General features: G+C 43.9%; 1 protein-coding gene across 3 annotated transcripts in view; it reads right to left on the bottom strand.

Annotated features, from left to right (window-relative positions):
- Window positions 1-6,009: 6,009 nt before the first annotated feature.
- Window positions 6,010-16,991, bottom strand: part of NT5C2 (5'-nucleotidase, cytosolic II) — a 96,912-nt gene continuing 85,930 nt past the window's right edge. For 2 of the 3 annotated variants that reach the window (XM_069753705.1, XM_069753706.1), the window contains 4 exons: window positions 15,610-15,661; window positions 13,820-13,880; window positions 12,307-12,483; window positions 9,378-9,750 (listed from right to left, as the gene is read on the bottom strand). In XM_069753705.1, coding sequence (XP_069609806.1) covers window positions 9,511-9,750; window positions 12,307-12,483; window positions 13,820-13,880; window positions 15,610-15,661 — 530 coding nt within the window. In that variant the 3' untranslated portion in view covers window positions 9,378-9,510. Of the gene's footprint in view, window positions 9,751-12,306; window positions 12,484-13,819; window positions 13,881-15,609; window positions 15,662-16,991 lie in introns of all 3 variants that reach the window. The other variant, XM_069753707.1, reaches the window with a different exon arrangement.

Here is a 16,991-nt window from a genome sequence, read left to right as displayed (position 1 = left end):
TAGGTGGTGTAGAAAGAAACGGAGGACACAGGGTTACAGTCTCTTTACTGAAGGGTTCAGGCATCCACAGTCCAGGGTACCGTATCACAGGTACTGGTATGATCTGGCAAGCTTGAAAGCGAATCTGGAATCCCCCTAACCAGGTGGGGTTGGAAGCCTTCCTTCTAGCACTGTGTTGTAGTCCCTTGTTGCCTTAGGCCTCACACAAGGTCCTCATGTTCTCTCTGCCCCTTTAAGTAGGACACTAATCCACATGGCAGGTAACTCGAGCCTTTTTACAGGATCTCTATCACAACCCGGGCTCTATACGTTACTGTCTTCAGCTGTATGGTGGACAGGTGACTTGCAATCCAACTGTCCTGCCGTGAGGCATAGAGTTACCCCCACAACCTCCATCTTCCAGCTACCGGTATCTGCGCTTCAGCTTAGAGGTAGCCCAGTCGCAGCCAACCCCCAACTCCTTACTCTCCTTTGCTTTTTCCTCCTTCACTCTCTCTACAATCTGTTCTGCTTTCCCTTCTCTCTTTCCAGGAGCTGTAGCACCTCACATAGCTGCACGGCCCCTCACTTCTCTCAGACTCTCTGCCTCAGACTGCTCCAGTCTGCTGTCTGGCACAAACTACTTTCCCTCTAGCCAGAATATATATAGGGGAGACATCCACAAACTGGATCAGAGCTCCCCCTTCTGGCCTGGAGTAAGAACATATTGCATGTTTGTGATTACCTGATAAAAGAGATCCTTCGTCGCTTCCAAGCGTGATATCACTCTCCCCGTGAGGAAATCAATACCACTGTAACAACCAGGAACCTGGGGTGTTATACTAGTTTCACACTCCCAGCCTTCAGATAAATCAAGTCACCCAGAGGGAGAGAGCAGCTCTGACTTCCTACGGATGTATGTGATTCATCCAAAGGCGAGGAGAGTAAAGTCAGTATTTATTGACCCCACGGATCGCATTACATAATGTTGTGCAATCACTGGGAGAGCTAGTGCTGACACCGCTGGAATGGCGCCGTAGGTAAGTATAAGGCCACCTGCACACGTTCAGTATTTGGTCAGTATTTTACCTCCATATTTGTAAGCCAAAAGCAGGAGTGGAACAAGTAGAGGAAAAGTAGAATACAAACACGTCACTCTTCTTTCTGGTTTTGTCTTAAAAATACAGGAGTGGGGGAAAAATGCAGAACAAATATTGAACATGTCCCTCAGCCCCTGCCTCCTTAATTCGTGCCTGCCCTGCATGCTCATAGCCTGCTCCGAGCGGTACACACTTTATTGTATAGCCGGCACCAGCTGGCAGGCTGCACAGGTGGTGTGATGGGAAGTGCAGAGGCAGCGCCCTCAAATCCACCTGCTGTTGATGCCAGCTGCTATTACTCTGCCAAGAGAGCGGTGTGTGCGCCTGCGTGCCAACCCTCACAGTCACCTGTTTCCTGTGCTGCGTCTCTCGGATCCTCTCTTCCACAAAGCCCTGGACAGCAGTGGAAACGGCGATAGGCTGCAATTCAGCCTAATCAGCAGTAGTATTCTATGTATGACCTCACAGCACAGCTCAGGCAAGGAGCTGTGCTGTGATTGATCAAGATCCTGCCAAAGCAGCACAGCCATATACGCTGCTCAAAAAAGTAAAGGGAACTTAAACAGAATCTAACTCCAAGTAAATCAAGCTTCTGTGAAATCAAACTGTTCACTTAGGAAACAACAATGTTTGACAATCAATTTCATGTGCTCTTGTGCAAATAGAATAGACAACAGGTGGAAATTATTGGCAATTATCAAGACAGGAAGGATATATCTTGGTACCGTGTTAGACAGTAGATAGAAAAATATTTAGAATTGAGAATCCTCAGGACTCTCAATTCTAAATATTTTTCTTGGCAATTATCAAGACTAACCAAAAAACCAAAACGCAACAAGGATCCTTAAAATATAACTTTTAATATTTAAAGCTAAAAAAGTTTGTTCCAATATATGCAACAAAGGTATTACAAGTTATAACCCATGAAAGTCAGATACAAACTACCTTACCCTGTCTGGTAGCCTATTCTCAATCACTACCTGACAGCGGAGGTTGGCACCCTAAGTTTCTGCGGTAGGCGCCCCCGCTCCTCGACGACTGGCCCTAATAGCCCCTATATTCCCTAAAAAAGACGTGTCAAATCTATCCACCCCAGAAAAAATGAAAGAAATATAAAAAATCAAAACACTACACAAATGAAAGTAGAAAAAAATAAAAAAAAATATATATATATAGCAGAAAAACAGAAAAAAAAAATAAAAATTTTTTCTTGATCCGTCGAATCAGAGAGTCCCTTAAATAGGGATATTTAGAAATGTCACTGCCAAAGGGGTAGAAATAACACCCATGTCTCTTTAATCCAGAAAGATATCAGCGGGCCACACCATCACATATATATACTTCAGGGTGATCATGTGCTTCTGTACATTCAATGATGTTTCCCAAAAAGGGACATATCCAGTATAAATACCCCCCAAAGAATGAAAGAAATATAAAAAAAAATAAAAAATGAAAAAAATAAACACAGCAAAAAAACACAAAATTGTTGTCTGCCAGAGGAAAAAAGTCCCTTAAAGGGAAATAGTCCAAAATCACATCCCAATAAGTACAAATACCAATGTCTCGTTTATCCATAAAATATCAGCGAGCCACTCCATCCCGTATATTTTTGCAAGAAAAAAATAATAATAAGTATAATCCAAAAAATAAATCCAAAATCAGTCCAATGACTCCCAAATAAATGGATTTCACAAGAGGACAGTGGCCCACCTCATACCAGAGACATCCCAGCAAAAAGAAAAAACAGAGGACCATCAAAGCCGGTTGAAAAAGTTGTCCCAAAGACACCCCATAGTTCAATACTGTATCCAACGCTTCTACTCATCTGCGTCCCAGAGGCGTTGTGGGTGGTGATGCGATCATCCAGCTCCGTTAAGACTTCTGCCGGGATGTCCTCCCTATTCTGACCGACGCGTTTCCCCCCCGTGAAAATCCTGGGGGTTCATCAGGGGACATGGATCAATTTTTTATATTTCTTTCATTTTTTCTGGGGTGGATAGATTTGACACGTCTTTTTTAGGGAATATAGGGTCTATTTAGGGCTATTAGGGCCAGTCGTCGAGGAGCGGGGGCGCCTACTGCAGAAACTTAGGGTGCCAACCTCCGCTGTCAGGTAGTGATTGAGAATAGGCTACCAGACAGGGTAAGGTAGTTTGTATCTGACTTTCATGGGTTATAACTTGTAATACCTTTGTTGCATATATTGGAACAAACTTTTTTAGCTTTAAATATTAAAAGTTATATTTTAAGGATCCTTGTTGCGTTTTGGTTTTTCGGTTGTTCTCTAGGATCCTGATACTATTTGCTTTGAGTGGTTCTTTTGTTTTTCAATTATCAAGACTCCCTCAAAGGAGTGATTCTGCGGGTGGGGACCACAGACCACATCTCAGTATTTTCTGGCTGATATTTTGGTCACTTTTGAATGTTGGTTGTGCTTTCACACTCGTAGTAGCATGAGACGGACTCTACAACCCACACAAGTGGCTCAGGTAGTGCAGCTCATTCAGGATGGCACATCAATGTGAGCTGTGGCAAGGTTTGCTGTGTCTGTCAGCGTAGTGTCCAGCGGCTGGAGGCGCTACCAGGAGATAGGCCAGTACACCGAGATGTGGAGGGGGCCGTAGGAGGGCAACAACCAAGCAGCAGAACCGTTACCACTGCCTTTGTGCAAGGAAGAACAGGAGGAGCACTACTATAGCCCTACAAAATTACCTCCAGCAGGCCACAAATGTGCATGTGTCTGCCCAGGTAGAAACCGACTCCATGAGGATGGTCCGATGGCCCAATTTTCACAGATGGGGTGGTGCTCACAGCCCAACACCATGCAGGACGCTTGGCATTTGCCACAGAACACCAGGATTGGCAAGTTCGCCACTGGCGCCCTGTGCTCTTCACAGATGAAAGCAGGTTCACACTGAACTCATGTGACAGAGTCTGGAGACACCGTGGAGAGCGATCTGCTTGCAACATCCTTCAGCATGACCGGTTTGGCAGTGGGTCAGTAATGGTGTGGGGTGGCATTTCTTTGGAGGGCCACAGAGCCCTCCATGTGCTCGCCAGAGGTAGCCTGGCTGCCATTAGGTACCGAGATGAGATCTTCAGACCCCTTGTGAGACCATATGTTGGTGCGGTTGGCCCTGGGTTCCTCCTAATGCAGGACAATGCCAGACCTCATGTGGCTGGAGTGTGTCTACAGTTCCTGCAAGATGAAGGCATTGAAGCTATTAACTGGCCTGCCCGTTCCCCAGACCTGAATACAATTGAGCACATCTGGGACATGATGTCTCGCTAAATCCATCAACGTCACGTAGCAACAGAGTGTCCAGGAGTTGGTGGAAGCTTTAGTCCAAGTCTGGGAGGATATCCCTCAGGAGACCATCCGCCGCATCATCAGGAGCATGCCCAGGCATTCTAGGGAGGACATACAGGCACGTGGAGGCCACAAACAATACTTGTCATGGGGCATTTCCACTGAAGTTGGATCAGCCTGTAATTTGATTTCCCACTTTGATTCTGAGTATCATTCCAAATCCAGACCTCCGTGGGATATTAATTTTGATTTACATTGATAATTGTTATGTTTTGTTATGAACACTTCACTATGCAATGAATAAAAATTTGCAACTGAAATATTTCATTCAGAGATATCTAGGATGTGGTATTTTAGTGTTCCCTTTATTTTTTTGGAGCAGTGTATATGTCTATGAGGCTGTGACGCTCGGGCCGAGAGAGCCATGGGCAGTCTGTGCTTTGCGGTTCGTGTTTGGACCGATTTACACAGACGTCTGCATGTGCCTTAACAGATTAATCGAACACTTCTGTTCATACATTAGAAACCATTCCTGTATTAATTGGACGAAATCCAGTAATATGAGATGAATTGTGCATGGATAGAAAGTGTTCCCAACCTGCCACAAGGTGGCGATATGCGCAGGGTACTGTTGCAAATGGAGGCTAGGTGGCTCATTCAGACAAAAGCCTTGGGCCCTATTGATTTTAATGACAAACTCTTTTAGGATACGTGCACACAATGTCTTTTTAAAGACAGAAACCGCCTGAAAAACGTATTTAAAAAACAAAAAACACTAAATAAAATGAACAAATGTATTTTTATGTAAAAACGACTTGCTCGGCAGATGTTCAGGCTTTTGAATTTCTTTTTAACCTCTTCAGGTTTTCAAAGATACCAAGTGGCTTAAAGAAGTGACATTTCCATTCTTTTGGAATTTTCCGCTCAGAAGATGCTCTACAGTTTACAAGCCAATGCAAAAAGATAAAAGATGCCCGGAGTGTTTTGCTTAAAATATCTCGAAATTGACAGTTAGAGAAAAAAAAAAAAAAAAACACGGGAAAACCCTCCAAAAAAAAGATGATGGTCAAAACCATTGGAAAAACACTCAAGAACTGATTAAAAAAATTACACAAAAAAGGTGAAAAAAAACCCACCTGGAGTTTCCTGAAACATCTTCTGCTGTAAGAGCTCGATAGGTTCGCCCTAGTTTAAAAGCCGCTGTGTGCACATGCTGCTATTAAGATTTATTTTCACTACATTTTTTAAGCAGAAACTGCGTGGAAATTGTGCAAATCCTCCTCAAAAACTGAAAACGCAAAAAAACAAACAAAAAATAATAATAAAAAGGAGTTTCTGCTCAAGAACACAGCAGTATTTGGTCAGTATTTTACATCAGTATTTGTAAGCCAAAACCAGGAGTGGGTGATAAATGCAGAAGTGGTGCATATGTTTCTATTATACTTTTCCTCTAATTGTTCCCCTTCTGATTTTGGCTTACAAATACTGATGTAAAATACTGACTGTGTGAATGTGGCCTGAGTGAGTTTATTTCCTGTTTATCCAATATGATACAGATTAAAGTTAAAAAAAAAAAAAAAAAGTACAGATACCAGACAGAAGGCAAAACCACGAAAAAGATCAATTTCTTAAAATTTATTGATTATACAGTATAATGCGATTTACAAACCAGTAAAGAAAATAAATCAATTCCAGGTTAAAATATCAAACGAGAAAAAAACAAACATTATCGGTGTTCTAAACCAGACGCATGCCAGTGGGTGCAGCAGAGAGAGAACGCGGCTCCAGCATGTCACATTACACCGGGCGCACGTTCCTTCATCCCAGAATGTCAGAACATAGAAAAGCAGTTCTGTTGTGCAGGGTTCACAAACTTGTGCTTTATAGATCACCGCTGAGAACGGACAGCGCTGTGGAATCAGACATAATCCTGCAAAACTCTGTCTCCAAGCTACAAGTGTGACAGAATGTGGAGGGGACACCGTGTAGACTCCTCACACACAGCGAGCAAGTGATCAAGGCCTCATCCCCATGCATGTGGGTCATGCACCATAAAGCAAATATGGAGATATCTGTTTGTTTCATTCATCTTAACACAACCCTATTTGTGGAATATGACTGACATGCCATTAAAAAAAAAAAAAAAAAAAAAAAAACACTTCGGATACATTTTTTTTAAAAAGATCCATAGGTCTTTACGGATTACATTTCTCAATTTGTTTTTGTTTTTTTATGGTGGTCAGAGATTTTATTTTCATTACCGAGCTCTAAATCCTCTGCAGAGACATACAGGTTCAAATTTAATATCCTGACTGCATGTAGTCACCACTAGAGGGAGCTTAGGAGCCAACTCCTTCGTATGCAGCAGCTCCCTCTAGTGGTGGATGCGTGAACTTTCTCGTAAATCTATATTTATGCAGAGAATTTGGAGCTTGGAATTAAAAAAAAAAAAAAGTTGACCACTATAAAAAAGTGTATTAAGAAATTATTTATTTAGACTAAGAAAAAAAAACAAAAAACCTAAAATTACGTTCCAGCATTGTCATTCACTTTAAAGGTCCAGAGATAGCACAACAGAAGATAAATTCCTCTGTATCTGCATGGGACAAAATACAGTAGCAGTGTAGGTCATCATTAGATCGTGCAAGGTAATGGGCCAGAGGCAGAAGTGAACTTTTTACGGGAAAGCAGCTCTCTAGTAGTTGTTAGACTACAACTCCCAGCATGCCTGGCAGGTGAAGAATAATACTATTTACAGAACCAAAACACTACAAGGTTTCTTATACCACCTTAATGTGAGTAATCTTATTATAAAATATAATATGGGAATAAGTGTGAGATTTGCCATAGAGTCCTAGCTCTAAACCAGAGGTCTGCTGCCTGCGGCCCTCCAGCTGATGGGTCAGGCCATGCTGGGCGCTGTAGTTCTACAATTGCTGAAGGTCTTCAGGCTGCAGAGCATTGCCCTCATGAAGTAATATACTATATTATATTGGTCACTTTCAGTAAACAAAATAATTCAACAAACCGGATTAACATGTCATAAATTGCCCTGGAAGGAAAAGGTCTATGGGCAGAGCAAATACCTGCAATCATTAAACAAACAAAACCTTAAAAAAAAATAAAAAATAGTGGTATATGTACATTAATACAAGGACAGCAGGTCGTGACGAGTCATCTTAATGGCAGGATGATGAGCAGAGTAGTGTTTTTTCGAGATGTTTTGGGAAATCTTATGACATCTCCCCAATTGTATGGTCGTCCACAATCATAACCCTGATTGGTTCCTGTAGTCACGACTTTTGATATCCGACCATTAATGGATGGGTAATTATTTTTATAAACCGTCCCCCATGGCTGGGCACACATTTGGCCCCTGATCAATAGTGGAAAAACAATGTTTAAATGCCTTTTGCTTCACAATTGTCTCCCCCAATCCTTCCCCAGGGCAAATGACTCCTTTGGGATTCTTTTTTTTAATCTCGGGTAACATTAAGGAGAACATCTGATCAGATCTGTACACGTAGTTCCATAAAGATATTAATATTCCTAGGGTTCGGGATTCCATTTCCTTTGTAATCACTCAAACAACGTTAAAACACATTTATAACCAATCCAGAAAATAGGTAATATATGAATGATATCTGATGGTCTGAGAGCTGGGACTCCCTCCAATCCTGGGAATAGGGGTCCCAAAATTCTCTGTGGAAATGTAGTAGGGGCTAAGCAGCCAAATGCAACGATCATACATTTGTCACTTACAATGTGGTGATAAATATATTTAGCTGAAAACCCCCTTAACAAAAAAAAAAAGCCTAGTTGCCTACAGTCTCCACTAGGGGGAGCTAACTGCATTCTGTTTGTACATAGAGCTCAATAATGGCACTGTATGCAGTAAGCTCCCTCTAGTGGTGGATGTGGGAAGCCATAATTATATATTTTGAGTTCTTGATTTATGCTGGGGATTGGGGACTCCTATGAAGGTATATGAAAACATTATTGAACACAAATATTTGAATTAAAAAAAAAAAAAAAGGAAAAGGAAGAATGAAAATGATGTTCAAAAGTTGGCCATTCACTCTATTGTGTTCTCCATTGATCAAGGTGACCAAAAATTGCCATGGGGAAACCAAAGCTCATCTGATGCTGGGCACCATCGGGCCTGGTATCCATGTATATATGGTCGGATGCTGCCTTGTAATGAGCTGCTCCTGTAAGAAGTACTGTAAAACAACAAGACATTATGCGCTGGAACATAAAACCTTGCAGTAATTCTAGCAGAAAAGGGAACAGAAGAAGCTTTTCTGAGCTAATAAAAATAGTCACTTTTTATACAGTAAAGCAAAAATCACAGCTTTTAAAAAAAAAACCTTAGCTCTACAATATGGAACGGACACCTCTGTCAGTGGCGGAGCGGTGTACAACGACGAGAAGACGGAGCTATGAAATGAGTGGCGTTGGCCACATCTACAAGCTAGAAATTACTTGGGAGCTTGTGATGTTATAAATGTATAATGGGGTGAAATTTGCATTCACATTCCATAGGATTTGTAAAATGGCGCAAGATGCACCAAATGTAACCACTAAAGGGGACAGAAAGCCCCCTGCTTCATTAGGGACATTCTAGAAGTGATGCCACATGACGTCTTCATTGTCAGGGTCTGTCAGCCCTATTCACAAGCTGCAGGTCTCAGTTTAGCCGGTGGATCAGACTTACGCCGTGCAGGAATCTACAAGGGAGGGATCTGTCGCTCAGCCTTCGAGTAGATACGACGATGCTGCAGTTGTGCATTCAGGACCTGTGCTCTTGGCGGAGAAGGTGGGGTTACCTGATTGTTTAGACATTTTGCAAACTGCTTAAAAAAAAAAAAAAAATACAATCCCAAACATGAGCTGGTAAATTCTGTGACTTGTCTGATCAGCATCAGTCGTCTCTGACAGAAATGTGTGACCTGCAGTAATCGCCAGCAATCGCCTGTTATGCATTCATCACTTTAGGACGGGATTAACAAAAATTGGGAGAAAAAAAAAAATATATATTCTGCTGTGTTTATGGAAATTTGTTCCTAAAGAACAGAAGTTTCCTTGTACAATATTACAGCGAGCTCCTCGGGATAGCACTTATTCTTCTTCCTCCTCCTCCTCCTCTTCATCGTCATCCTCATCATGGCAGTGCGTGATTTCTTGTGGAGCTTGGGGAAACAGGTTGGGGGGTTTAATTTCGCTGACGGAGCGGGTCAGATGGTGCCGCTTGAAGTCGGAATCTTTGAAGTCCAATGAAGAGCGGTTCCGTGTGGCCATCGGGGACTCGGACTCGTTAATATCTACATGAATATGCTCCACGGTGGATTCATGGGGCATCTAGACAAATGGAAATGAAAAAGGACAGGGAAAAATCAATAACGACATCATTATACGAGGCTCATCTCAGCATCTGCTCACAATATCGGCCGTGTTCACACATACAAAAACATTCATTTTCCATTCACATTTTATCTGCAGGGGTCTGCATTTTGATATGCATTAGCGTATGCCGCAGACTCCCATTAACCCTGCTGTTGTCTTCGGTCTGGGGAGCCCGATTTTGAACTTTGGTATTTTTGGGGTGTTCAAGATGCGGTTCTGAAACTTGTGGTTGATTGACTTAAATGAGGATGGGTCGGTCGGCCACGGATTTCAGAGCCGCATCTTGAATATTTTAAAGAATATTGAAGTTCAAAGTCGGTCGTTTTCGACTGAAGACAACAGCAGGGTTAGGGAACCTTTTGGCTGGTGAAGTCTATACATATGTCAGACATATATGGTGAACGGAACCCAGGTCATGACAAGTGGAGAATTTAGAAAATGTATTTGGTCAGTAATATGAAATGTATCAGCAAAAGTAATATACTCCATATTGTTGGAGGTTTTAGACCAGCCATTGACAGCCATTGGAAGATGTCCAGGGATTAAAAATTATTTTAAAGGGCTCCAAAATAAATTAAAAACATCTTAACATCCTCACCGATTCCCCCGCAGCTCTCATGGTGACACGTATCCGCTCCTGGCTGCGCTATAATCCTGCACCATTCTTGACACAATGAAAATGGCTGAAAATACCGGCTAGACAATTATGGGCCACAGCTGTGACTTGCCACAGCCAGAGATTGGCTGAATGTTCATTTCCGTTGTGTGAATACAGGACCAGAAAGTGAAGATCAGACGGGAGCGGGTTAATGATCAGGACAATTACCGTATATACTCGAGTATAAGCCGACCCCCCTAATTTTGCCACAAAAAACTGGGAAAACTTATTGACTCGAGTATAAGCCTAGGGTAGAAAATGCAGCATTTACCGGTGAATTTCAAAAATAAAAATAGATGCTCCATACCGTTCATTATTGCCCCATAGATGCTCCATATACAACTGTGCTATATAGAATGCTCTGCACCGTTGATTATGGCCCCATAGATGCTCCTTATAATGCTGTGCCCCATATATGCTCTGCACCTTTATGGCCCCATAGATGCTCCTTAGAATGCTGTGCCCCATATATGCTCTGCACCTTTATGGCCCCATAGGTGCTCCTTAGAATGCTGTGCCCCATATATGCTCTGCACCTTTATGGCCCCATAGGTGCTCCTTATAATGCTGTGCCCCTTATATGCTCTGCACCTTTATGGCCCCATAGGTGCTCCTTATAATGCTGTGCCCCTTATATGCTCTGCACCTTTATGGCCCCATAGGTGCTCCTTATAATGCTGTGCCCCTTATATGCTCTGCACCTTTATGGCCCCATAGGTGCTCCTTATAATGCTGTGCCCCTTATATGCTCTGCACCTTTATGGCCCCATAGGTGCTCCTTATAATGCTGTGCCCCTTATATGCTCTGCACCTTTATGGCCCCATAGGTGCTCCTTATAATGCTGTGCCCCTTATATGCTCTGCACCTTTATGGCCCCATAGGTGCTCCTTATAATGCTGTGCCCCATATATGCTCTGCACCTTTATGGCCCCATAGGTGCTCCTTATAATGCTGTGCCATATATGCTCTGCACCTTTATGGCCCCATAGGTGCTCCTTAGAATGCTGTGCCCCATATATGCTCTGCACCTTTATGGCCCCATAGGTGCTCCTTATAATGCTGTGCCCCTTATATGCTCTGCACCTTTATGGCCCCATAGGTGCTCCTTCGAATGCTGCTGGTGCTGCCATAAAAAAAAAAAAAAAATCACATACTCACCTCTCTTCTCAGGACGCCGGCGCTTTCAATATTTACCTGCTCCTCTGCGGCTCCGTCTCCAGCACTGACGCTCAGCAGAGGGCGCGCACTGACTACGTCACAGCGCCCTCTAACCTGAGCGTCATTGCTAGAGGACGCTGCAGACGGAGCCGGAGCGAGGAGCAGGTAATTATAGCGCTGCGCTCCCCTTACCTGCTCCTGGCGCGGTCCCTGCAGTCCCTGGCTTCTCCGGCGCTGCAGCTTCTTCCTGTAATTGAGCGGTCACATGGCACCGATCATTTACAGCAATGAATATGCGGCTCCTCCCCTATGGGGGTGGAGCTGCCTATTCATTTCTGTAATGAGCGGTGCCATGTGACCACTCAGTGCAGGAAGAATCTGCAGCGCCGGAGAAGCCAGGGACTGCAGGGACCACGCCGCAGCAGGTAAGTATGATTACACAGCCCCCGCTCCCCCTCCCCTGCTGACACCCGGGTATATGACTCGAGTATAAGCCGAGAGGGGGACTTTCAGCCCAAAAACATGGGCTGAAAATCTCGGCTTATACTCGAGTATATACGGTATTACTACTGTTTCTTTTAGCAGTCGGAGCCATTTTAAAGATTACCTTTGTTCCCCACCAAACCCTTCCAGAAAGACGATTTATAAGAAACCGGTTCATGAATTGGATACCGGTAGAGATGGCTGAACTCACCAAAACATGAGCGGCTCTGAAGAGGTAGCTGAAGGGATAATACAGGAGATTGATGAAGGACGCGGCATAGAGGTCTGCGTAGCGCATCACTTGACTTGCAAACAGAGTCTGGCGCGAACCGCTACGGAAAAGACTTCCCATCATCCCATAGCACATGTCCATGTCGTGGGTGACTTTCTGCGTAAAACACAAGGGGACAACATTTTGTGAGTTAATCACTTCTGCAGACGATGGCAGTGTGACCCAGATATAACTCATCAGAGATCTACAATTTTTTTTGTATCTAAAGACATAGCAACTTTTGGAAAAAAAGTCACCTTCAGCTCAGAAATGTTGGCGCGATCCTTTGCACGGTACGGCAGGGTTCTCGTCATAAGGTGGCCACTTTAATCTAACTCTCTGTGCAGTTACTGCAGGACGAGGCTCTGATAAAAGCCCAAAATTGTACACTAGGACCAAATCTTTTTAACTCTTCATTAATGACCTTGTGGATGGAATTGAGAGTAAAGTGTCAGTCTTTGCTGACGACGCCAAACTATGTAGGATACTAAAACCTGACCATGACAGTGCAATACTGCAAAGCGATCTGGATAAGATGTCCGAGCGGGCAAACACTTGGCAAATGAGATTTAATGCTGATAAATGTAGAATAAAGCCACTGGGATGGAATATTCCCATTGCTGCATATACTTGGGTATTCTGGTTACAAGTAAGCTGAGCAGCAGCACTCAATGTCAAGCAGCAGCCGCAAAAGCAAACAAGGCATTAGGGTGTATAGAAGGGGAAAAAAAAAAAGATTCTTGAAATCCCAACGTATAGTTACCCCTCTATAAATCACTGGTGAGGCCAAATTTTGATTATGGGATCCAGTTTTGGGCTCCACATTTTAAAAAGGATATTGAAAAGTGGAGACATTTCAAAGTTGGGCAACTGGATTATTACACAAGATGGAAGACCTCTCGTGTGATGAGAGGTTGGCTTGTTTAGCTTAGAAAAAAAAAAAAAAAAGACGCCTCAGAGGAGATCTCATTTATAAAATATATGTGTGGTCAATACAAAGGACTGGCCCACAGTTTATTCCTTCCTAAGAGCAACCAAGGACCAGGGGACATTCATTATGGGTGGAAGAAAGGCGATTCCAGCAGCTAAATAGGAAAGGGTTCTTTACAGTTCCAGCAGTCAGAATGTGGAATGCCGACCACAAGAGGTAGGAATGGAAGACAGCATAACAGCTTTAAAAAAGGGCTGGAGGATTTCCTCACAACAAATGGCATTGTGGGTTAAAAATAATCTAGCGATAGAGAATGTATAACTGGTGAAAAGGTTGCACTTTATGGACCCAAGTCTATTTTTTCAACCTATGTAACGCACTAGTGTCCTTTATGATAAGAGGAAATAAGCCTCACGCTGTGTACGGTAAGATGAGCCCCTAGATAGTGGACCAGTCATGACAGATCAGCGGGAATAAGGCAGGTGCCGGGAGCAGAGATCACCGACTGTCACAGTGAGATACCTTAATTCTCCTCTGGATGGAGCTGATGTCAGGCCTCTCATTGCTGCTACTGTCCAGGTGCCTGTAAGTAAAGTGTGAAACATTAGTGGAGCGTTCCTATAGAACGAAAAGTGTGAAATGTCAAAGAAGAAGTATACATCGGAAACATACACACCCTCCAGGAGCATTGCAGAGCCTGCAGAGTCTGGTCAGGGGCAGGATTTTATGAGTTATTGCCCTTTGATAACATGTTTTGACAAGTGATCGTGACCAAACACAGGTTTTTATTCATGGGGTTCAGATGCTGTGACCTCCCCCAATCCTTCGCTCGGGATCGTCTCTTTGGAAAGGACGGGTAGCTGCAGACGTTCTTATACAGGGGGAGCCGGTCACAGTGCATCACTCAGTTCTGTCCCTTCGATTCAGAGTGAATTAATGGAAAATGCTGAACCCAAACATTACATCTTCTCCATGGCTCTGTTTACACTGACACTTCCATTATCACAGGAGTAAAAGAGTGTATATGACAGCAGTTCCAGATCCAAAGAGAGAGTGGGCCTGTCTGGCATGGTCAAAGCATGCTGCTCTATTCTACACATTTTTTTGTCTGAATTTGTGACGGAGGCTCTGAACGGACCCATAAATTCAACTACTTCTCCTAATTTGTGACACAGGCAGATTTTCTCTTTGGCCATTTCACTGTGCAGAATTTCCTTGCACACTGGGTGAACGGGAGGTTATCCGTTCAAGAAAACCACCAGTAAAGCAGAACCTTGAGTTTGAGGATAATGGGGGGGGGGGGGAGGGGGTTCCAACATTTGGACCCTAAATAATTGGCAGAGGATAGCCTTTTCTATTAATATGCCATCACTTTTTGTAGTGAAAAAACCCTAGAGATGTGTGAAGTTTTGATCCGAGGAGGCAGAGATTCCTAATGATCACTAAAATACAGAGAAGAGTAGCAGAAGAAGGGCAGCAGAGGGGCAGAAGAAGAGCTGAAGAGGGGCAGATGAAGGGCAGAAGAAGAGAAGGGCAGAAGAGGAGCCGAAGAAGGACAGAAGAGGGGCAGAAGAAGAGCTGAAGAAGAGAAGGGCAGAAGAAGGGCAGAAGGGGAGCAGAAGGGGAGCAGAAGAGGGGCAGAAGAGGGGCAGAAGAGGGGCAGAAGAGGAGCAGAAGCAGGGCAGAAGAGGAGCAGAAGAAGGGCAGAAGAGGAGCAGAAGAAGGGCAGAAGAGGAGCAGAATCAGGGCAGAAGAGGAGCAGAAGAAGGACAGAAGAGGAGCAGAAGCAGGGCAGGAGAGGAGCAGAAGAAGGGCAGAAGGGGAGCCAAAGAAGAGCTGAAGAAGGGCAGAAGAGGAGCAGAAGGGCAGAAGAGGAGCCGAAGGGCAGAAGAGGAGCAGAAGAGTGGCACAAGAAGGGCAGAAGAGGAACAGAAGGGCAGAAGAGGAGCCGAAGAAGGGCCGAAGAAAGGCCGAAGAAGGGCAGAAGAAGGGCAGAAGTGGAGCAGAAGGGCAGAAGAGGAGCCGAAGGGCAGAAGAACAGAAGTTCTGGGAGCAGAAGTTCTTGGTGCTGAGCGCTGCTCCTCTCCAAGACTAAAGACAGTCCACCTAAAGCTAATGAGAAGAGACTGATGAGATCCAGACAAGTCTCTATGGAGCCATAAAAGTGCAGATCCTCTGAAGTATAAAGTAAAAGTACTAAATATTAATGCCGTGTTCACATTATTCAGATGAAGGTACAATATCTTGATTGTTGGAAACACCAATATTGGCAATAACTGATGACACATCCATTTCCATCCCTTCTTACTTACTTATACAGTTCTGCTAGAAAGATGTCCAAGCTCTGGAGCTCTTCAAAAAGGGCTAAATCAAATAAAATAACAGGAGCATATGAAACACACGACATAAGTAGTCAATGGAAACTAAACAAAAAATGGTGTCTATTACAAGCAAACACAAAAAAAAGGCGGCGGAAAGTAATAAAAACACCTAAGCGCCAAGAAAGATAGAAACGCTAGAGACACCCAAACGTGAGACACTATGAGGGGAGACAAACTGCCCGATTCAGCACAAGCACAGTCTGGATCGATCCCGATCAGCTACCACAGGGTCTACTGCTCAGGCAGCAGCTCCCTCTGGCGGCCAAGGAGGGATGACAAGCTGGACTGGACATGCCGCCCGTCAGGGAGCACATGAAGCCGTGTCAGGCGAAACTGATGTGAGGACTGAGGACACGTCGGGGAACAGCCACGATGGGGAGGAAACGAAGCAGGGTGAGAAACCATAGAAAAGTGGAGACGAGAACCAAAGAGCGAGAAGAAAAGACACCGTACATGTGCGTATTTAAATATATACTGGTAAAAGATACATTTTATTTAAAGCAGCACTCGAGTAGGATTAAGGGGGGAAAAAATTAAATCTTACTTTTGGCATTCAGCAAAAAAGGTGGTGGACTCTTGACGAGGCACCTCATGCACAAGTGATGCTGCAATCCTATGTAGGGTTAAAGTTCCTCTGGGTGACATGAAAACATGTCCTGCACAATATAAAGATTTTAACCCTCACCCTGCACTTGTCCAGCAGGGCTCATCTTCTGACGGTAACCAATATGCAGAGATATATTCACTATGTCACTGCCTGCCCCTCCTCACAATATGTATACAGAAAGGAGAACGCTATAGACTCATGCTAACGATACACGCTTTACGGGGAGGAGTGCGTCATCTGTACGGCTGCATTCACACCTAGCAGAAACGCTGCAAATAACAAATCCACAGGGTGATCATTTATGTTGTGGAATGGTCAGAGGTTGTGTATACTCCCCTGGACCTCTCATGGTGAGAGTAGCATGGCCTGTGCCATCGTCTGGTCTGCCGGAGCACAAAAACCACCGGGGAACCAGGCCGCCATTACCACGGGAGTGCCAGGGGAGGCAAATAAAAGAGCAAATCTGCACCAAAATCCACAAGAGTTGCTACAGATTTGCAGTCATGGATTATCTTACAGTTTTGCTGCAAAGCTATGCTGCTACGTGTGAACACACCCCAAGCAGGAAAACTCCATGTTGTTTCTGCATGAAGACACTATATTGTATATTGTCACATTATGGATTAGATGGGCAAACTGAGGACCCCTCTTCTATGTGCAAATTCTTAATGTGTTCTTATTTACATTAGGACAACCCTTTAAAATG

This window comes from Ranitomeya imitator, chromosome 2, assembly GCF_032444005.1.
Source record: "Ranitomeya imitator isolate aRanImi1 chromosome 2, aRanImi1.pri, whole genome shotgun sequence".
Taxonomy (NCBI): domain Eukaryota; kingdom Metazoa; phylum Chordata; class Amphibia; order Anura; family Dendrobatidae; genus Ranitomeya; species Ranitomeya imitator.
This window is presented reverse-complemented; position numbering and strand designations above follow the sequence as displayed.